Source organism: Nerophis lumbriciformis, linkage group LG04 (assembly GCF_033978685.3).
Source record: "Nerophis lumbriciformis linkage group LG04, RoL_Nlum_v2.1, whole genome shotgun sequence".
NCBI lineage: Eukaryota > Metazoa > Chordata > Actinopteri > Syngnathiformes > Syngnathidae > Nerophis > Nerophis lumbriciformis.
Genome location: NC_084551.2, coordinates 50,175,609 through 50,201,251, shown reverse-complemented (window position 1 = coordinate 50,201,251; position 25,643 = coordinate 50,175,609). Strand labels below are relative to the sequence as shown.

Genomic DNA, 25,643 nt, shown 5'->3' with positions numbered 1-25,643 from the left:
CTATGACAGTATACTGTCATAGTGAGTGAAACCTAATTTTTGTATTTGCAAACCTTACCAAAACACCTGATTATAGTAAAACTCACATAGATACAACATTACAGGCATTGAAAGACAGATTGCATGTTTGGTTTTGGAGTTATGTTTATATAACTTTCCTATTTATTATGGCAGTTATACGGTCATATTGAGTAAAAAAAACTAACTTGTGTCTTTGCAAACCTTACAAAAGATCTTTTTGTAGTAAAACTCACAAAGATACATTTCTCCAGGCATTATTAGCCATTTTGCATGTGTGGTTTAGGAGTTATGTTTGAATAACTGTCATTTTGAGTGTGACAGTAATACTGTCATAGTGAGTAAAACCTATTTTTTGTATTTGCAAACCTTACCAAAACACCAGATTCTAGTAAAACGCACATATATACAACATTACAGACATTTTTAGACATATTGCATGTTTGGTTTTGGAGTTATGTTTATATAACTTTCATATTTATTATGACAGTTATACTGTCATATTGAGTAAAAAAAACTAACTTGTGTCTTTGCAAACCTTACAAAAGATCTTTTTGTAGTAAAACTCACAAAGATACATTTCTCCAGGCATTATTAGCCATTTTGCATGTGTGGTTTAGGAGTTATGTTTAAATAACTATCATATTGAGTGTGACAGTAATATTGTCATAGTGAGTAAAACCAAATTTTTGTATTTGCAAACCTTACCAAAACACCTGATTCTAGTAAAACTCACATATACAACATTACAGACATTTTTAGACATATTGCATTTTTAGTTTTGGAGTTATGTTTATATAACTTTCCTATTTATTATGACAGTTATACTGTCATATTGAGTAAAAAAAAGTAACTTAAGTCTTTGCAAACCTTACAAAAGATCTTTTTTCTAGTTAAACTCACAAAGGTACATTTCTCCAGGCATTATTAGCCATTTTGCGTGTTTGGTTTAGGAGTTATGGTTAAATAACTGTCATATTGAGTGTGACAGTAATACTGTCATAGTGAGTAAAACCTAATTTTTGTATTTGCAAACCTTACCAAAACAGCTGATTCTAGTAAAACTCACATATATACAACATTACAGATATTTTTAGACATATTGCATGTTTGGTTTTGGAGTTATGTTTATATAACTTTCATATTTATTATGACAGTTATACTGTCATATTGAGTAAAAAAACTAACTTGTGTCTTTACAAACCTTACAAAATATATTTTTCTAGTAAAACTCACAAAGATACATTTCTCCAGGCTTTATTAGCCATTTTGCATGTGTGGTTTAGGAATTATGTTTAAATAACTGTCATAGTGAGTAAAACCTAATTTTTGTATTTGCAAACATAAACACCTGATTCTAGTAAAACTCACATAGATACAACATTACAGACATTGATAGACAGATTGCATGTTTGGTTTTGGAGTTATGTTTGTATAACTTTCCTATTTATTATCACAGTTATACTGTCATATTGAGTAAAAAAAAGTAACTTAGGTCTTTGCAAACCTTACAAAAGATGTTTTTTCTTGTAAAACTCACAAAGATAAATTTCTCCAGGCATTATTAGCCATTTTGCATGTGTGGTTTAGGAGTTATGTTTAAATAACTGTCATATTGAGTGTGACAGTAATACTGTCATAGTGAGTAAAACCTAATTTTTGTATTTGCAAACCTTACCAAAACACCTGATTCTAGTAACTCACATACAGGTAAAAGCCAGTAAATTAGAATATTTTGAAAAACTTGATTTATTTCAGTAATTGCATTCAAAAGGTGCAACTTGTACATTATATTTATTCATTGCACATAGACTGATGCATTCAAATGTTTATTTCATTTAATTTTGATGATTTGAAGTGGCAACAAATGAAAATCCAAAATTCCGTGTGTCACAAAATTAGAATATCACTTAAGGCTAATACACAAAAGGGATTTTTAGAAATGTTGGCCAACTGAAAGTATGAAAATGAAAAATATGAGCATGTACAATACTCAATACTTGGTTGGAGCTCCTTTTGCCTCAATTACTGCGTTAATGCGGCGTGGCATGGAGTCGATGAGCTTCTGGCACTGCTCAGGTGTTATGAGAGCCCAGGCTGCTCTGATAGTGGCCTTCAACTCTTCTGCGTTTTTGGGTCTGGCATTCTGCATCTTCCTTTTCACAATACCCCACAGATTTTCTATGGGGCTAAGGTCAGGGGAGTTGGCGGGCCAATTTAGAACAGAAATACCATGGTCCGTAAACCAGGCACGGGTAGATTTTGCGCTGTGTGCAGGCGCCAAGTCCTGTTGGAACTTGAAATCTCCATCTCCATAGAGCAGGTCAGCAGCAGGAAGCATGAAGTGCTCTAAAACTTGCTGGTAGACGGCTGCGTTGACCCTGGATCTCAGGAAACAGAGTGGATCGACACCAGCTGGACTGCTGCTGAGTGGTCCAAAGTCATGTTTTCTGACGAAAGCAAATTTTGCATTTCCTTCGGAAATCGAGGTCCCAGAGTCTGGAGGAAGACAGGAGAGGCACAGGATCCACGTTGCCTGAAGTCTAGTGTAAAGTTTCCACCATCAGTGATGGTTTGGGGTGCCATGTCATCTGCTGGTGTCGGTCCACTCTGTTTCCTGAGATCCAGGGTCAACGCAGCCGTCTACCAGCAAGTTTTAGAGCACTTCATGCTTCCTGCTGCTGACCTGCTCTATGGAGATGGAGATTTCAAGTTCCAACAGGACTTGGCGCCTGCACACAGCGCAAAATCTACCCGTGCCTGGTTTACGGACCATGGTATTTCTGTTCTAAATTGGCCCGCCAACTCCCCTGACCTTAGCCCCATAGAAAATCTGTGGGGTATTGTGAAAAGGAAGATGCAGAATGCCAGACCCAAAAACGCAGAAGAGTTGAAGGCCACTATCAGAGCAACCTGGGCTCTCATACCACCTGAGCAGTGCCAGAAACTCATCGACTCCATGCCAAGCCGCATTAACGCAGTAATTGAGGCAAAAGGAGCTCCAACCAAGTATTGAGTATTGTACATGCTCATATTTTTCATTTTCATACTTTTCAGTTGGCCAACATTTCTAAAAATCCCTTTTTTGTATTAGCGTTAAGTAATATTCTAATTTTGTGACACACGGAATTTTGGATTTTCATTTGTTGCCACTTCAAATCATCAAAATTAAATGAAATAAACATTTGAATGCATCAGTCTGTGTGCAATGAATAAATATAATGTACAAGTTACACCTTTTGAATGCAATTACTGAAATAAATCAAGTTTTTCAAAATATTCTAATTTACTGGCTTTTACCTGTATATACAACATTACAGGCATTTTTAGACATATTGCATGTTTGGTTTTGGAGTTATGTTTATATAACTTTCATATTTATTATGACAGTTATACTGTCATATTGAGTAAAAAAAAACTAACACGTCTTTGCAAACCTTACAAAATATATTTTTTCTAGTTAAACTTACAAAGATAAATCTATCTAGGCATTATTAGCCATTTTGCATGTGTGGTTTAGGAGTTATGTTTGAATAACTGTCATTTTGAGTGTGACAGTAATACTGTCATAGTGAGTAAAACCTATTTTTTGTATTTGCAAACCTTACCAAAACACCAGATTCTAGTAAAACGCACATATATACAACATTACAGACATTTTTAGACATATTGCATGTTTGGTTTTGGAGTTATGTTTATATAACTTTCATATTTATTATGACAGTTATACTGTCATATTGAGTAAAAAAGACTAACTTAAGTCTTTGCAAACCTTACAAAATATATTTTTTCTAGTAAAACTCACAAAGGTACATTTCTCCAGACATTATTAGCCATTTTGCATGTGTGGTTTAGGAGTTATGTTTAAATAACTGTCATATTGAATGTGACAGTAATACTGTCATAGTGAGTAAAACCTATTTTTGTATTTGCAAACCTTACCAAAACACCTGATTCTGGTAAAACACACATAGATACAACATTACAGGCATTTATAGACAGATTGCATGTTTGGTTTGGAGTTATGTTTCTATAACTTTCATATTTAGTATGACAGTTATACTGTCATATTGAGTAAAAAAACTAACTTGTCTTTGCAAACCTTACAAAATATATTTTTTCTAGTAAAACTCACAAAGATAAATTTCTCCAGGCATTATTAGCCATTTTGCATGTGTGGTTTAGGAGTTATGTTTAAATAACTGTCATATTGAGTGTGACAGTAATACTGTCATAGTGAGTAAAACTTAATTTTTGTATTTGCAAACCTTACCAAAACACCTGATTCTAGTAAAACTCACATATATACAACATTACAGACATTTTTAGGCATATTGCATGTTTGGTTTTGGAGTTATGTTTGTATAACTTTCATATTTATTATGACAGTTATACTGTCACATTGAGTAAAAAAAAACTAACAAGTCTTTGCAAACCTTACAAAATATATTTTTCTAGTAAAACTCACAAAGGTACATTTCTCCAGGCATTATTAGCCATTTTGCATGTGTGGTTTAGGAGTTATGTTTAAATAACTGTCATATTGAGTGTGACAGTATTACTGTCATAGTGAGTAAAACCTAATTTTTGTATTTGCAAACCTTACCAAAACACCTGATTCTAGTGAAACTCACATATATACAACATTACAGACATTTTTAGACATATTGCATGTTTGGTTTTGGAGTTATGTTTATATAACTTTCATATTTATTATGACAGTTATACTGTCATATTGAGTAAAAAAAACTAACTTGTCTTTGCAAACCTTACAAAATATAATTTTTCTAGTAAAACTCACAAAGATACATTTCTCCAGGAATTATTAGCTATGTTGCATGTGTGGTTTAGGAGTTATGTTTAAATAACTGTCATATTGAGTGACAGTAATACTGTCATAGTGAGTAAAACCACATTTTTGTATTTGCAAACCTTACCAAAACACCTGATTCTAGTAAAACTCACATATATACAACATTACAGACATTTTTAGACATATTGCATGTTTGGTTTTGGAGTTATGTTTATATAACTTTCATATTTATTATGACAGTTATACTGTCATATTGAGTAAAAAAACTAACTTGTCTTTGCAAACCTTACAAAATATAATTTTTCTAGTAAAACTCACAAAGATACATTTCTCCAGGCATTATTAGCTATGTTGCATGTGTGGTTTAGGAGTTATGTTTAAATAACTGTCATATTGAATGTGACAGTATACTGTCATAGTGAGTGAAACCTATTTTTTGTATTTGCAAACCTTACCAAAACACCTGATTCTAGTAAAACTCACATAGATACAACATTACAGGCATTGATAGACAGATTGCATGTTTGGTTTTGGAGTTATGTTTATATAACTTTCCTATTTATTATGACAGTTATACTGTCATATTGAGTAAAAAAAACTAACTTGTGTCTTTGCAAACCTTACAAAAGATCTTTTTGTAGTAAAACTCACAAAGATACATTTCTCCAGGCATTATTAGCCATTTTGCATGTGTGGTTTAGGAGTTATGTTTAAATAACTGTCATATTGAGTGTGACAGTAATACTGTCATAATGAGTAAAACCTAATTTTTGTATTTGCAAACCTTACCAAAACAGCTGATTCTAGTAAAACTCACATAGATACAACATTACAGACATTTTTAGACATATTGCATGTTTGGTTTTGGAGTTATGTTTATATAACTTTCATATTTATTATGACAGTTATACTGTCATATTGAGTAAAAAAACTAACTTGTCTTTGCAAACCTTACAAAATATAATTTTTCTAGTAAAACTCACAAAGATACATTTCTCCAGGCATTATTAGCTATGTTGCATGTGTGGTTTAGGAGTTATGTTTAAATAACTGTCATATTGAATGTGACAGTATACTGTCATAGTGAGTGAAACCTAATTTTTGTATTTGCAAACCTTAACAAAACACCTGATTCTAGTAAAACTCACATAGATACAACATTACAGGCATTGATAGACAGATTGCATGTTTGGTTTTGGAGTTATGTTTATATAACTTTCCTATTTATTATGACAGTTATACTGTCATATTGAGTAAAAAAAACTAACTTGTGTCTTTGCAAACCTTACAAAAGATCTTTTTGTAGTAAAACTCACAAAGATACATTTCTCTAGGCATTATTAGCCATTTTGCATGTTTGGTTTAGGAGTTATGTTTAAATAACTGTCATATTGAGTGTGACAGTAATACTGTCATAATGAGTAAAACCTAATTTTTGTATTTGCAAACCTTACCAAAACAGCTGATTCTAGTAAAACTCACATAGATACAACATTACAGACATTTTTAGACTAATTGCATGTTTGGTTTTGGAGTTATGTTTATATAACTTTCATATTTATTATGACAGTTATACTGTCATATTGAGTAAAAAAAACTAACTTGTGTCTTTGCAAACCTTACAAAAGATCTTTTTGTAGTAAAACTCACAAAGATACATTTCTCCAGGCATTATTAGCCATTTTGCATGTGTGGTTTAGGAGTTATGTTTAAATAACTGTCATATTGAGTGTGACAGTAATACTGTCATAATGAGTAAAACCTAATTTTTGTATTTGCAAACCTTACCAAAACAGCTGATTCTAGTAAAACTCACATAGATACAACATTACAGACATTTTTAGACTAATTGCATGTTTGGTTTTGGAGTTATGTTTATATAACTTTCATATTTATTATGACAGTTATACTGTCATATTGAGTAAAAAAAACTAACTTGTGTCTTTGCAAACCTTACAAAATATTTTTTTTCTAGTAAAACTCACAAAGATACATTTCTCCAGGCATTATTAGCCATTTTGCATGTGTGGTTTAGGAGTTATGTTTAAATAACTGTCATATTGAGTGTGACAGTAATACTGTCATAATGAGTAAAACCTAATTTTTGTATTTGCAAACCTTACCAAAACAGCTGATTCTAGTAAAACTCACATAGATACAACATTACAGACATTTTTAGACATATTGCATGTTTGGTTTTGGAGTTACGTTTATATAACTTTCATATTTATTATGGCAGTTATACTGTCATATTGAGTAAAAAAAAGTAACTTAAGTCTTTGCAAACCTTACAAAATATTTTTTTTCTAGTAAAACTCACAAAGATACATTTCTCCAGGCATTATTAGCCATTTTGCATGTGTGGTTTAGGAGTTATGTTTGAATAACTGTCATATTGAGTGTGACAGTATACTGTCATAGTGAGTAAAACCTAATTTTTGTATTTGCAAACCTTACCAAAACACCCGATTCTAGTAAAACTCACATAGATACAACATTACAGGCATTTATAGACATATTGCATGTTTAGTTTTGGAGTTAAGTTTATATAACTTTCATATTTATTTTGACAGTTATACTGTCATATTGAGTAAAAAAACTAACTTAAGTCTTTGCAAACCTTACAAAATATCTTTTTTCTAGTTAAACTAACTGATATGATCCAGTTGAAGACATTGTTCAAAATAATAGTGCTTACAAAGTACAAAGAAGAAGAATTATGAGAAATACTTTCAACATGATTGAAAATAAGATATTCTTCATCTCAGTATGTTAATAATGACTGAATTAATTAATTACATATTACAAAACTGCTGTGTATACTAATTCACAGATGTTATTTTATTATATAAAAAGGTCAGTAAATGATTCTATATATTTGTAAACGCTCTGAAGTGGGAAAGGGGTAGGATTAAATAAGCTTTGCTTCTTCCTACTCCTTTTCGGACATGATGTAAAGTGAAATGATATGAAATTGTGTGATGTATTATACTGTAAGTGTGTTCATGTTCGAAATAAACTAACGAAAGAAAGAAAGAAACTCACAAAGATACCTTTCTCCAGGCATTATTAGCCATTTTGCATGTGTGGTTTAGGAGTTATGTTAAAATAACTGTCATATTGAGTGTGACAGTTATACTGTCACAGTGAGTAAAACCTAATTTTTGTATTTGCAAACCTTACCAAAACACCCGATTCTAGTAAAACTCACAAAGATAGATTATGCCAGGCAATATTAGACATTTTGCATGTTTGGTTTAGGAGTTATGTTTGAATACATTTGTATTGCTTTTTTCGCATTATCTCAGAATTCTAAGCACATTAATGTTAAATTGAGTAAAAAAAACTACTTTTTGTGTTTGCAAGCCTTAAAAAAAGCATATATTTCCAGTAAAACTCACAAGGATGCATTATTTCAGGCATTATAAGCCGTTTTTCATGTGTGGTTAAGGAGTTATGTTTGAATAACTGTCATATTGAGTGTGACAGTATACTGTCATAGTGAGTAAAACCTATTTTTTGTATTTGCAAACCTTACCAAAACACCCGATTCTAGTAAAACTCACATAGATACAACATTACAGGCATTTATAGACATATTGCATGTTTAGTTTTGGAGTTAAGTTTATATAACTTTCATATTTATTTTGACAGTTATACTGTCATATTGAGTAAAAAAACTAACTTAAGTCTTTGCAAACCTTACAAAATATCTTTTTTCTAGTTAAACTAACTGATATGATCCAGTTGAAGACATTGTTCAAAATAATAGTGCTTACAAAGTACAAAGAAGAAGAATTATGAGAAATACTTTCAACATGATTGAAAATAAGATATTCTTCATCTCAGTATGTTAATAATGACTGAATTAATTAATTACATATTACAAAACTGCTGTGTATACTAATTCACAGATGTTATTTTATTATATAAAAAGGTCAGTAAATGATTCTATATATTTGTAAACGCTCTGAAGTGGGAAAGGGGTAGGATTAAATAAGCTTTGCTTCTTCCTACTCCTTTTCGGACATGATGTAAAGTGAAATGATATGAAATTGTGTGATGTATTATACTGTAAGTGTGTTCATGTTCGAAATAAACTAACGAAAGAAAGAAAGAAACTCACAAAGATACCTTTCTCCAGGCATTATTAGCCATTTTGCATGTGTGGTTTAGGAGTTATGTTTAAATAACTGTCATATTGAGTGTGACAGTTATACTGTCACAGTGAGTAAAACCTAATTTTTGTATTTGCAAACCTTACCAAAACACCCGATTCTAGTAAAACTCACAAAGATAGATTATGCCAGGCAATATTAGACATTTTGCATGTTTGGTTTAGGAGTTATGTTTGAATACATTTGTATTGCTTTTTTCGCATTATCTCAGAATTCTAAGCACATTAATGTTAAATTGAGTAAAAAAAACTACTTTTTGTGTTTGCAAGCCTTAAAAAAAGCATATATTTCCAGTAAAACTCACAAGGATGCATTATTTCAGGCATTATAAGCCGTTTTTCATGTGTGGTTAAGGAGTTATGTTTAAATAACTGTCATATTGAGTGTGACAGTTATACTGTCATTATGAGTAAAACAGCCTTTTCATCCTCTTCCTCACCAGGCCTGACGGAGCTCAGGTGCCTTTGCAGGGCGGCCAGATGTTCATGCCCATGCAGATGTTGTGGTGGCAGCAGATGTACGCACAACACTACTACATGCAGTAGTAAGTGTAAATCAATCAAACCCTACTTTTCATACACAAGCAAGTTAAAAACACAAAGTGCTGAACAAAAAAATTGAAGAAAATATACACACTCGCATTCACGCACACACAGCACTATTGACAATATCAGAGCCGAAACAAAACATGGCATGGCACTGAGGTTCTGAGGAAAAACGTCATCTTTGAGGCGTTCACAGCGGAGAATAACTCAAACTAACGCCATCTAAAAATAGTAGAAAACATGATAAAATAAATGTAAAAATACAATATAAATATTACATTAATTGGTTAATAAAAACAACATTAAGAGAATACTAGTAGTAATAATTAACACAGAAAAACCCCCATAAAATATTACAAATAAATATAAGCGTTTTAGATGGTCAGTAAAATGCCTGATTAAAAAGGTGAAGTGAATTATATTTATATAGCACTTTTCTCTTTTGATTGACTGATTGAGACTTTTATTAGTAGATTGCGCAGTACAGTACATATTTCGTACAATTGACCACTAAATGGTAACACCCGAATACGTTTTTCAACTTGTTTAAGTCGGGGTCCACGTTAATCAATTCATGGTACACATATATGCTATCAGCATAATACAGTCATCACACAAGTTAATCATCAGAGTATATACATTTAATTATTTACATTATTTACAATCCGGGGGTGGGATGTGGAGGGGGGTTGGGGCGGGGGGGTTAGGTTCGGTTGATATCAGCACTTCAGTCATCAACAATTATATCATCTGAGAAATGGACATTGAAACAGTGTAGGTCTGACTTCGTAGGATATGTACAGCGAGCAGTGAACATAGTGAGCTCAGAAAGCATAAGAACAAGTACAAACCCCGTTTCCATATAAGTTGGGAAATTGTTGTTAGATGTAAATATAAACGGAATACAATGATTTGCAAATCCTTTTCAACCCATATTCAATTGATTGCACTACAAAGACAAGATATTTGATGTTCAAACTCATAAACTTTTTTTTTTTTTTTTTGCAAATAATAATTAACTTAGAATTTCATGGCTGCAACACGTGCCAAAGTAGTTGGGAAAGGGCATGTTCACCACTGTGTTACATGGCCTTTCCTTTTAACAACACTCAATAAACGATTGGGAACCGAGGAAACTAATTGTTGAAGCTTTGAAAGTGGAATTCTTTCCCATTCTTGTTTTATGTAGAGCTTCAGTCGTTCAACAGTCCGGGGTCTCCGCTGTCGTATTTTACGCTTCATAATGCGCCACACATTTTCGATGGGAGACAGGTCTGGACTGCAGGCCGGCCAGGAAAGTACCCGCACTCTTTTTTTACGAAGCCACGCTGTTGTAACACGTGCTGAATGTGGCTTGGCATTGTCTTGCTGAAATAAGCAGGGGCGTCCATGAAAAAGACGGAGCTTAGATGGCAGCATATGTTGTTCCAAAACCTGTATGTACCTTTCAGCATTAATGGTGCCTTCACAGATGTGTAAGTTACCCATGCCTTGGGCACTAATGCACCACCATACCATCACAGATGCTGGCTTTTGAACTTTGCGTCAATAACAGTCTGGATGGTTCGCTTCCCCTTTGGTCCGGATGACACGATGTCGAATATTTCCAAAAACAATTTGAAATGTGGACTCGTCAGACCACAGAACACTTTTCCACTTTGAGTCCATCTTAGATGATCTCGGGCCCAGAGAAGCCGGCGCCGTTCCTGGATGTTGTTGATAAATGGCTTTCACTTTGCATAGTAGAGCTTTAACTTGCACTTATAGATGTAGCGATGAACTGTATTTAGTGACAGTGGTTTTCTGAAGTGTTCCTGAGCCCATGTGGTGATATCCTTTAGCGATTGTTGTGTGAATTTTCAAAATGGGGTCCCAGGGACTCCATCAAGTCATAAAAATGGGGTCCCACAGTTAATTTTACTCATTTTCATTCATTACTAGCTTCTATGTAACTGTTTTTATATTGTTTTACTTTCTTTTTTATTCAAGAAAATATTCTTAATTATCTTATTTTATTTTATTAATTTTTTTAAAAAGGACCTTATCTTCACCATACCTGGTTGTCCAAATTAGGCATAATAATGTGTTAATTCCACGACTGTATATATCGGTATCGGTTGATATCGGTATTGGTTGATATCGGTATCAGTAATTAAGATTTGGACAATATCGGAATATTGGATATTGACAAAAAGCCATTATCGGACATCCCTAATTAAAAGTATTTCAAACAACCTTTAACAAAGTGATCACTGCAAATTTGTGCGTTCTTCGTCTTTCCTACCTCGAGTGAGTGCCACTTTTCTCGTCATCTTTCGTGAAATTTTGACATCTTTCGCCCGTTTTGATTACCTCTCGAGGAATTCTGAAGAAACTTTGCGATTTAAACGGTTCCAACCACTTAAAACAACGCAAGCATAAGGCTTTTTTTTTTTGAGAAAGGCAAAATGGCGCACAGAACGCAATGACAACAGACGCTCACCTAGTTAACGAGTTAAAATTGTTTTTTTGCCCTAAAAACATGGTTTTCTTTAACAAAACAAGCATCAAACATGAAAAAACGGTTAATCTGAAGTTGATCCAAATATTTAAATTTTGGAAGAACTTTTTTTTTTTCCCGATCCCTGGGGCCAAATTATAGGGGAAACCTTAAGGTAAAAAAAAAAAAATCTAACAGATACCAAAATACCCGGCAGGCACAAGATATTAAAACAACATTGAGAACTTGTTGAATTAGGTCCTGATATTAAGCAATTCAAACATAACGTTGAAACAACATGCTTTTTGACGACGTTTAATCAATGTTTGGTTGTGACGTTGATTTGACCATTGAAATGTGGTTATTTCCCAACCAATATTCTTCAACACAAATACAACGTTGAAACAACATGCTTTTTGACGACCTTTAATCAATGTTGGGTTTTGACATTGATTTCACCATTAAATTTTGGTCATTTCCCAACCAATATTCTACAACATAAATACAACGTTGAAACAACATGCTTTTTGACAACGTTCAATCAATGTTGGGTTCCGACGTTGATTTGACCATTGAAATTTGGTCATTTCCCAACCAATATTCTACAACATAAATACACAAAATTTAATAAATGTTGTGTTGTGACCTTGATTTGACCATTGAAATTTGGTCATTTCCCAACCAGTATTCTACAACATAAATACACAACATTTAATAAATGTTGGGTTCTGACGTTGATTTGACCATTCAAGTTTGGTCCTTTCCCAACCAATATTCTACAACACAAATACAATGTTGACACAACATGCTTTTTGACAACGTTCAATCAATGTTGGGTTCTGACGTTGATTTGACCATTGAAAGTTGGTCATTTCCCAACTAATATTCTACAACATAAATACATAACATTTAATAAATGTTGGGTTCTGACGTTGATTTGACCATTGAAATTCAGTCATTTCCCAACCAATATTCTACAACATAAATACACAACATTTAATAAATGTTGGGTTCTGACGTTGATTCGACCATTCAAATTTGGTCCTTTCCCAACCAATATTCTACAACACAAATACACGACATTTAATCAATGTTGGGTTCTGACGTTGATTTGACCATTGAAATTTGGTAATTTCCCAACCAATATTCTTCAACATAAATACACAACATTTAATATTTTGGGTTCTGACGTTGATTCGACCATTGAAATTTGGTCATTTCCCAACCAATATTCTACAACATAAAAATACACAACATTTAATAAATGTTGGGTTCTGACGTTGATTTGACCGTTCAAATTTGGTCCTTTCCCAACAAATATTCTACAACACAAATACAATGTTGACACAACATGCTTTTTGACAACGTTCAATCAATGTTGGGTTCTGACGTTGATTTGACCATTGAAATTTGGTCATTTCCCAACTAATATTCTACAACATAACTACACAACATTTGATAAATGTTGGGTTCTGATGTTGATTTGACCATTGAAATTTGGTCATTTCCCAACCAATATTCTACAACATAAATACACAACATTTAATAAATGTTGGGTTCTGATGTTGATTCGACCATTCAAATTTGGTCCTTTCCCAACCAATATTCTACAACACAAATACACAACATTTAATCAATGTTGGGTTCTGAAGTTGATTTGACCATTCAAATTTGGTCACTTCCCAACCAAGATTCTACAACATAAATACACAACATTTAATAAATGTTGGGTTCTGACGTTGATTTGACCATTAAAATTTGGTCCTTTCCCAACCAATATTCTACAACAAATACACGACATTTAATCAATGTTGGGTTCTGACGTTGATTCGACCATTGAAATTTGGTCACTTCCCAACCAATATTCTACAACATAAATACACAACATTTAATAAATGTTGGGTTCTGACGTTGATTCGACCATTCAAATTTGGTCCTTTCCCAACCAATATTCTACAACACAAATACAATGTTGACACAACATGCTTTTTGACAACGTTCAATCAATGTTGGGTTCTGACGTTGATTTGACCATTGAAATTTGGTCACTTCCCAACCAAGATTCTACAACATAAATACACAACATTTAATAAATGTTGGGTTCTGACGTTGATTTGACCATTCAAATTTGGTCCTTTCCCAACCAATATTCTACAACATAAATACACAACATTTAATCAATGTTGGGTTCTGACGTTGATTCGACCATTCAAATTTGGTCATTTCCCAATCAATATTCTACAACACAAATACAACGTTGAAATAACATGCTTTTTGACAACGTTCAATCAATGTTGGGTTCCGACGTTGATTTGACCATTGAAATTTGGTCACTTCCCAACCAATATTCTTCAACATAAATACACAACATTTAATATTTTGGGTTCTGACGTTGATTCGACCATTGAAATTTGGTCATTTCCCAACCAATATTCTACAACATAAAAATACACAACATTTAATAAATGTTGGGTTCTGACGTTGATTTGACCGTTCAAATTTGGTCCTTTCCCAACCAATATTCTACAACACAAATACAATGTTGGCACAACATGCTTTTTGACAACGTTCAATCAATGTTGGGTTCTGACGTTGATTTGACCATTGAAATTTGGTCATTTCCCAACTAATATTCTACAACATAACTACACAACATTTGATAAATGTTGGGTTCTGATGTTGATTTGACCATTGAAATTTGGTCATTTCCCAACCAATATTCTACAACATAAATACACAACATTTAATAAATGTTGGGTTCTGACGTTGATTCGACCATTCAAATTTGGTCCTTTCCCAACCAATATTCTACAACACAAATACACAACATTTAATCAATGTTGGGTTCTGACGTTGATTTGACCATTCAAATTTGGTCACTTCCCAACCAAGATTCTACAACATAAATACACAACATTTAATAAATGTTGGGTTCTGACGTTGATTTGACCATTAAAATTTGGTCCTTTCCCAACCAATATTCTACAACACAAATACACGACATTTAATCAATGTTGGGTTCTGACGTTGATTCGACCATTGAAATTTGGTCACTTCCCAACCAATATTCTACAACATAAATACACAACATTTAATAAATGTTGGGTTCTGACGTTGATTCCACCATTCAAATTTGGTCCTTTCCCAACCAATATTCTACAACACAAATACAATGTTGACACAACATGCTTTTTGACAACGTTCAATCAATGTTGGGTTCTGACGTTGATATGACCATTGAAATTTGGTCACTTCCCAACCAAGATTCTACAACATAAATACACACCATTTAATAAATGTTGGGTTCTGATGTTGATTTGACCATTCAAATTTGGTCCTTTCCCAACCAATATTCTACAACATAAATACACAACATTTAATCAATGTTGGGTTCTGACGTTGATTCGACCATTCAAATGTGGTCATTTCCCAATCAATATTCTACAACACAAATACAACGTTGAAACAACATGCTTTTTGACAACGTTCAATCAATGTTGGGTTCCGACGTTGATTTGACCATTGAAATTTGGTCACTTCCCAACCAATATTCTACAACATAAATACACAACATTTATCAAAATAAATGTTGGGTTCTGATGTTGATTTGACCATTGAAATTTGGTCATTTCCCAACCAATATTCTACAACATAAATACACAACATTTAATAAATGTTGGGTTCTGATGTTGATTCGACCATTCAAATTTGGTCCTTTCCCAACCAATATTCTACAACACAAATACACAACATTTAATCAATGTTGGGTTCTGACGTTGATTTGACCATTGAAATTTGGTCACTTCCCAACCAAGATTCTACAACATAAATACACAACATTTAATAAATGTTGGGTTCTGACGTTGATTTGACCATTCAAATTTGGTCCTTTCCCAACCAATATTCTACAACATAAATACACAACATTTAATCAATGTTGGGTTCTGACGTTGATTCGACCATTCAAATTTGGTCATTTCCCAATCAATATTCTACAACACAAATACAACGTTGAAATAACATGCTTTTTGACAACGTTCAATCAATGTTGGGTTCCGACGTTGATTTGACCATTGAAATTTGGTCACTTCCCAACCAATATTCTACAACATAAATACACAACATTTAATAAATGTTGGGTTCTGACGTTGATTTGACCATTAAAATTTGGTCCTTTCCCAACCAATATTCTACAACACAAATACACGACATTTAATCAATGTTGGGTTCTGACGTTGATTCGACCATTGAAATTTGGTCACTTCCCAACCAATATTCTACAACATAAATACACAACATTTAATAAATGTTGGGTTCTGACGTTGATTCCACCATTCAAATTTGGTCCTTTCCCAACCAATATTCTACAACACAAATACAATGTTGACACAACATGCTTTTTGACAACGTTCAATCAATGTTGGGTTCTGACGTTGATTTGACCATTGAAATTTGGTCACTTCCCAACCAAGATTCTACAACATAAATACACAACATTTAATAAATGTTGGGTTCTGACGTTGATTTGACCATTCAAATTTGGTCCTTTCCCAACCAATATTCTACAACATAAATACACAACATTTAATCAATGTTGGGTTCTGACGTTGATTCGACCATTCAAATTTGGTCATTTCCCAATCAATATTCTACAACACAAATACAACGTTGAAATAACATGCTTTTTGACAACGTTCAATCAATGTTGGGTTCCGACGTTGATTTGACCATTGAAATTTGGTCACTTCCCAACCAATATTCTTCAACATAAATACACAACATTTAATATTTTGGGTTCTGACGTTGATTCCACCATTGAAATTTGGTCATTTCCCAACCAATATTCTACAACATAAAAATACACAACATTTAATAAATGTTGGGTTCTGACGTTGATTTGACCATTCAAGTTTGGTCCTTTCCCAACCAATATTCTACAACACAAATACAATGTTGACACAACATGCTTTTTGACAACGTTCAATCAATGTTGGGTTCTGACGTTGATTTGACCATTGAAAGTTGGTCATTTCCCAACTAATATTCTACAACATAAATACATAACATTTAATAAATGTTGGGTTCTGACGTTGATTTGACCATTGAAATTCAATCATTTCCCAACCAATATTCTACAACATAAATACACAACATTTAATAAATGTTGGGTTCTGACGTTGATTCGACCATTCAAATTTGGTCCTTTCCCAACCAATATTCTACAACACAAATACACGACATTTAATCAATGTTGGGTTCTGACGTTGATTTGACGATTGAAATTTGGTAATTTCCCAACCAATATTCTTCAACATAAATACACATTTAATATTTTGGGTTCTGACGTTGATTCGACCATTGAAATTTGGTCATTTCCCAACCAATATTCTACAACATAAAAATACACAACATTTAATAAATGTTGGGTTCTGACGTTAATTTGACCGTTCAAATTTGGTCCTTTCCCAACCAATATTCTACAACACAAATACAATGTTGACACAACATGCTTTTTGACAACGTTCAATCAATGTTGGGTTCTGACGTTGATTTGACCATTGACATTTGGTCATTTCCCAACTAATATTCTACAACATAACTACACAACATTTGATAAATGTTGGGTTCTGATGTTGATTTGACCATTGAAATTTGGTCATTTCCCAACCAATATTCTACAATATAAATACACAACATTTAATAAATATTGGGTTCTGACGTTGATTTGACTATTCAAATTTGGTCACTTCCCAACCAATATTCTACAACATAAATACACAACATTTAATAAATGTTGGGTTCTGACGTTGATTTGACCATTAAAATTTGGTCCTTTCCCAACCAATATTCTACAACACAAATACACGACATTTAATCAATGTTGGGTTCTGACGTTGATTCGACCATTGAAATTTGGTCACTTCCCAACCAATATTCTACAACATAAATACACAACATTTAATAAATGTTGGGTTCTGACGTTGATTCCACCATTCAAATTTGGTCCTTTCCCAACCAATATTCTACAACACAAATACAATGTTGACACAACATGCTTTTTGACAACGTTCAATCAATGTTGGGTTCTGACGTTGATTTGACCATTGAAATTTGGTCACTTCCCAACCAAGATTCTACAACATAAATACACACCATTTAATAAATGTTGGGTTCTGATGTTGATTTGACCATTCAAATTTGGTCCTTTCCCAACCAATATTCTACAACATAAATACACAACATTTAATCAATGTTGGGTTCTGACGTTGATTCGACCATTCAAATGTGGTCATTTCCCAATCAATATTCTACAACACAAATACAACGTTGAAACAACATGCTTTTTGACAACGTTCAATCAATGTTGGGTTCCGACGTTGATTTGACCATTGAAATTTGGTCACTTCCCAACCAATATTCTACAACATAAATACACAACATTTATCAAAATAAATGTTGGGTTCTGATGTTGATTTGACCATTGAAATTTGGTCATTTCCCAACCAATATTCTACAACATAAATACACAACATTTAATAAATGTTGGGTTCTGATGTTGATTCGACCATTCAAATTTGGTCCTTTCCCAACCAATATTCTACAACACAAATACACAACATTTAATCAATGTTGGGTTCTGACGTTGATTTGACCATTGAAATTTGGTCACTTCCCAACCAAGATTCTACAACATAAATACACAACATTTAATAAATGTTGGGTTCTGACGTTGATTTGACCATTCAAATTTGGTCCTTTCCCAACCAATATTCTACAACATAAATACACAACATTTAATCAATGTTGGGTTCTGACGTTGATTCGACCATTCAAATTTGGTCATTTCCCAATCAATATTCTACAACACAAATACAACGTTGAAATAACATGCTTTTTGACAACGTTCAATCAATGTTGGGTTCCGACGTTGATTTGACCATTGAAATTTGGTCACTTCCCAACCAATATTCTACAACATAAATACACAACATTTAATAAATGTTGGGTTCTGACGTTGATTTGACCATTAAAATTTGGTCCTTTCCCAACCAATATTCTACAACACAAATACACGACATTTAATCAATGTTGGGTTCTGACGTTGATTCGACCATTGAAATTTGGTCACTTCCCAACCAATATTCTACAACATAAATACACAACATTTAATAAATGTTGGGTTCTGACGTTGATTCCACCATTCAAATTTGGTCCTTTCCCAACCAATATTCTACAACACAAATACAATGTTGACACAACATGCTTTTTGACAACGTTCAATCAATGTTGGGTTCTGACGTTGATTTGACCATTGAAATTTGGTCACTTCCCAACCAAGATTCTACAACATAAATACACAACATTTAATAAATGTTGGGTTCTGACGTTGATTTGACCATTCAAATTTGGTCCTTTCCCAACCAATATTCTACAACATAAATACACAACATTTAATCAATGTTGGGTTCTGACGTTGATTCGACCATTCAAATTTGGTCATTTCCCAATCAATATTCTACAACACAAATACAACGTTGAAATAACATGCTTTTTGACAACGTTCAATCAATGTTGGGTTCCGACGTTGATTTGACCATTGAAATTTGGTCACTTCCCAACCAATATTCTTCAACATAAATACACAACATTTAATATTTTGGGTTCTGACGTTGATTCCACCATTGAAATTTGGTCATTTCCCAACCAATATTCTACAACATAAAAATACACAACATTTAATAAATGTTGGGTTCTGACGTTGATTTGACCATTCAAGTTTGGTCCTTTCCCAACCAATATTCTACAACACAAATACAATGTTGACACAACATGCTTTTTGACAACGTTCAATCAATGTTGGGTTCTGACGTTGATTTGACCATTGAAAGTTGGTCATTTCCCAACTAATATTCTACAACATAAATACATAACATTTAATAAATGTTGGGTTCTGACGTTGATTTGACCATTGAAATTCAATCATTTCCCAACCAATATTCTACAACATAAATACACAACATTTAATAAATGTTGGGTTCTGACGTTGATTCGACCATTCAAATTTGGTCCTTTCCCAACCAATATTCTACAACACAAATACACGACATTTAATCAATGTTGGGTTCTGACGTTGATTTGACGATTGAAATTTGGTAATTTCCCAACCAATATTCTTCAACATAAATACACATTTAATATTTTGGGTTCTGACGTTGATTCGACCATTGAAATTTGGTCATTTCCCAACCAATATTCTACAACATAAAAATACACAACATTTAATAAATGTTGGGTTCTGACGTTAATTTGACCGTTCAAATTTGGTCCTTTCCCAACCAATATTCTACAACACAAATACAATGTTGACACAACATGCTTTTTGACAACGTTCAATCAATGTTGGGTTCTGACGTTGATTTGACCATTGACATTTGGTCATTTCCCAACTAATATTCTACAACATAACTACACAACATTTGATAAATGTTGGGTTCTGATGTTGATTTGACCATTGAAATTTGGTCATTTCCCAACCAATATTCTACAATATAAATACACAACATTTAATAAATATTGGGTTCTGACGTTGATTTGACCATTCAAATTTGGTCACTTCCCAACCAATATTCTACAACATAAATACACAACATTTAATAAATGTTGGGTTCTGACGTTGATTTGACCATTAAAATTTGGTCCTTTCCCAACCAATATTCTACAACACAAATACACGACATTTAATCAATGTTGGGTTCTGACGTTGATTCGACCATTGAAATTTGGTCACTTCCCAACCAATATTCTACAACATAAATACACAACATTTAATAAATGTTGGGTTCTGACGTTGATTCCACCATTCAAATTTGGTCCTTTCCCAACCAATATTCTACAACACAAATACAATGTTGACACAACATGCTTTTTGACAACGTTCAATCAATGTTGGGTTCTGACGTTGATTTGACCATTGAAATTTGGTCACTTCCCAACCAAGATTCTACAACATAAATACACAACATTTAATAAATGTTGGGTTCTGACGTTGATTTGACCATTCAAATTTGGTCCTTTCCCAACCAATATTCTACAACATAAATACACATTTAATCAATGTTGGGTTCTGACGTTGATTCGACCATTCAAATTTGGTCATTTCCCAATCAATATTCTACAACACAAATACAACGTTGAAACAACATGCTTTTTGACAACGTTCAATCAATGTTGGGTTCTGACGTTGATTTGACCATTGAAATTTGGTCACTTCCCAACCAATATTCTACAACATAAATACACAACATTTAATAAATGTTGGGTTCTGACGTTGACTCGACCATTCAAATTTGGTCATTTCCCAACCAATATTCTACAACATAAATACACAACATTTAATAAATGTTGGGTTCTGACGTTGATTCGACCATTCAAATTTGGTCCTTTCCCAACCAATATTCTACAACACAAATACACAACATTTAATCAATGTTGGGTTCTGATGTTGATTTGACCATTGAAATTTGGTCATTTCCCAACCAGTATTCTACAACATAAATACACAACATTTAATAAATGTTGGGTTCTGACGTTGATTTGACCAATCAAGTTTGGTCCTTTCCCAACCAATATTCTACAACACAAATACAACGTTGAAACAACATGCTTTTTGACAACGTTCAATCAATGTTGGGTTCCAACGTTGATTTGACCATTGAAATTTGGTCACTACCAAACCAATATTCTACAACATAAATACACAACATTTAATAAATGTTGGGTTCTGACGTTGATTCGACCATTCAAATTTGGTCCTTTCCCAACCAATATTCTACAACACAAATACAATGTTGACACAACATGCTTTTTGACAACGTTCAATCAATGTTGGGTTCTGACGTTGATTTGACCATTGAAATTTGGTCACTTCCCAACCAAGATTCTACAACATAAATACCCAACATTTAATAAATGTTGGGTTCTGACGTTGATTTGACCATTCAAATTTGGTCCTTTCCCAACCAATATTCTACAACATAAATACACAACATTTAATCAATGTTGGGTTCTGACGTTGATTCGACCATTCAAATGTGGTCATTTCCCAATCAATATTCTACAACACAAATACAACGTTGAAACAACATGCTTTTTGACAACGTTCAATCAATGTTGGGTTCCGACGTTGATTTGACCATTGAAATTTGGTCACTTCCCAACCAATATTCTACAACATAAATACACAACATTTATCAAAATAAATGTTGGGTTCTGATGTTGATTTGACCATTGAAATTTGGTCATTTCCCAACCAATATTCTACAACATAAATACACAACATTTAATAAATGTTGGGTTCTGATGTTGATTCGACCATTCAAATTTGGTCCTTTCCCAACCAATATTCTACAACAGAAATACACAACATTTAATCAATGTTGGGTTCTGACGTTGATTTGACCATTCAAATTTGGTCACTTCCCAACCAAGATTCTACAACATAAATACACAACATTTAATAAATGTTGGGTTCTGACGTTGATTTGACCATTAAAATTTGGTCCTTTCCCAACCAATATTCTACAACACAAATACACGACATTTAATCAATGTTGGGTTCTGACGTTGATTCGACCATTGAAATTTGGTCACTTCCCAACCAATATTCTACAACATAAATACACAACATTTAATAAATGTTGGGTTCTGACGTTGATTCCACCATTCAAATTTGGTCCTTTCCCAACCAATATTCTACAACACAAATACAATGTTGACACAACATGCTTTTTGACAACGTTCAATCAATGTTGGGTTCTGACGTTGATTTGACCATTGAAATTTGGTCACTTCCCAACCAAGATTCTACAACATAAATACACAACATTTAATAAATGTTGGGTTCTGACGTTGATTTGACCATTCAAATTTGGTCCTTTCCCAACCAATATTCTACAACATAAATACACAACATTTAATCAATGTTGGGTTCTGACGTTGATTCGACCATTCAAATGTGGTCATTTCCCAATCAATATTCTACAACACAAATACAACGTTGAAATAACATGCTTTTTGACAACGTTCAATCAATGTTGGGTTCCGACGTTGATTTGACCATTGAAATTTGGTCACTTCCCAACCAATATTCTACAACATAAATACATAACATTTAATAAATGTTGGGTTCTGACGTTGATTTGACCATTGAAATTCAATCATTTCCCAACCAATATTCTACAACATAAATACACAACATTTAATAAATGTTGGGTTCTGACGTTGATTCGACCATTCAAATTTGGTCCTTTCCCAACCAATATTCTACAACACAAATACACGACATTTAATCAATGTTGGGTTCTGACGTTGATTTGACCATTGAAATTTGGTAATTTCCCAACCAATATTCTTCAACATAAATACACAACATTTAATATTTTGGGTTCTGACGTTGATTCGACCATTGAAATTTGGTCATTTCTCAACCAATATTCTACAACATAAAAATACACAACATTTAATAAATGTTGGGTTCTGACGTTGATTTGACCGTTCAAATTTGGTCCTTTCCCAACCAATATTCTACAACACAAATACAATGTTGACACAACATGCTTTTTGACAACATTCAATCAATGTTGGGTTCTGACGTTGATTTGACCATTGAAATTTGGTCATTTCCCAACTAATATTCTACAACATAACTACACAACATTTGATAAATGTTGGGTTCTGATGTTGATTTGACCATTGAAATTTGGTCATTTCCCAACCAATATTCTACAACATAAATACACAACATTTAATAAATGTTGGGTTCTGACGTTGATTCGACCATTCAAATTTGGTCCTTTCCCAACCAATATTCTACAACACAAATACACAACATTTAATCAATGTTGGGTTCTGACGTTGATTTGACCATTCAAATTTGGTCACTTCCCAACCAAGATTCTACAACATAAATACACAACATTTAATTAATGTTGGGTTCTGACGTTGATTTGACCATTAAAATTTGGTCCTTTCCCAACCAATATTCTACAACACAAATACACGACATTTAATCAATGTTGGGTTCTGACGTTGATTCGACCATTGAAATTTGGTCACTTCCCAACCAATATTCTACAACATAAATACACAACATTCAATAAATGTTGGGTTCTGACGTTGATTCGACCATTCAAATTTGGTCCTTTCCCAACCAATATTCTACAACACAAATACAATGTTGACACAACATGCTTTTTGACAACGTTCAATCAATGTTGGGTTCTGACGTTGATTTGACCATTGAAATTTGGTCACTTCCCAACCAAGATTCTACAACATAAATACACAACATTTAATAAATGTTGGGTTCTGACGTTGATTTGACCATTCAAATTTGGTCCTTTCCCAACCAATATTCTACAACATAAATACACAACATTTAATCAATGTTGGGTTCTGACGTTGATTCGACCATTCAAATTTGGTCATTTCCCAATCAATATTCTACAACACAAATACAACGTTGAAACAACATGCTTTTTGACAACGTTCAATCAATGTTGGGTTCCGACGTTGATTTGACCATTGAAATTTGGTCACTTCCCAACCAATATTCTACAACATAAATACATAACATTTAATAAATGTTGGGTTCTGACGTTGATTTGACCTTTGAAATTCAATCATTTCCCAACCAATATTCTACAACATAAATACACAACATTTAATAAATGTTGGGTTCTGACGTTGATTCGACCATTCAAATTTGGTCCTTTCCCAACCAATATTCTACAACACAAATACACGACATTTAATCAATGTTGGGTTCTGACGTTGATTTGACCATTGAAATTTGGTCATTTCCCAACCAATATTCTTCAACATAAATACACAACATTTAATATTTTGGGTTCTGACGTTGATTCGACCATTGAAATTTGGTCATTTCCCAACCAATATTCTACAACATAAAAATACACAACATTTAATAAATGTTGGGTTCTGACGTTGATTTGACCGTTCAAATTTGGTCCTTTCCCAACCAATATTCTACAACACAAATACAATGTTGACACAACATGCTTTTTGACAACGTTCAATCAATGTTGGGTTCTGACGTTGATTTGACCATTGAAATTTGGTCATTTCCCAACTAATATTCTACAACATAACTACACAACATTTGATAAATGTTGGGTTCTGATGTTGATTTGACCATTGAAATTTGGTCATTTCCCAACCAATATTCTACAACATAAATACACAACATTTAATAAATGTTGGGTTCTGACGTTGATTCGACCATTCAAATTTGGTCCTTTCCCAACCAATATTCTACAACACAAATACACAACATTTAATCAATGTTGGGTTCTGACGTTGATTTGACCATTCAAATTTGGTCACTTCCCAACCAAGATTCTACAACATAAATACACAACATTTAATAAATGTTGGGTTCTGACGTTGATTTGACCATTAAAATTTGGTCCTTTCCCAACCAATATTCTACAACACAAATACACGACATTTAATCAATGTTGGGTTCTGACGTTGATTCGACCATTGAAATTTGGTCACTTCCCAACCAATATTCTACAACATAAATACAC

General features: G+C 33.2%; 1 protein-coding gene across 2 annotated transcripts in view; it reads left to right on the top strand.

The window, feature by feature from the left end:
- Nucleotides 1-25,643, top strand: part of herpud2 (HERPUD family member 2) — a 55,628-nt gene that overhangs the window by 19,451 nt on the left and 10,534 nt on the right. For both annotated transcript variants that reach the window (XM_061956730.2, XM_061956722.2), the window contains exon 6: nt 9,452-9,553. In XM_061956730.2, coding sequence (XP_061812714.1) covers nt 9,452-9,553 — 102 coding nt within the window. The remainder of the gene's footprint in view (nt 1-9,451; nt 9,554-25,643) is intronic.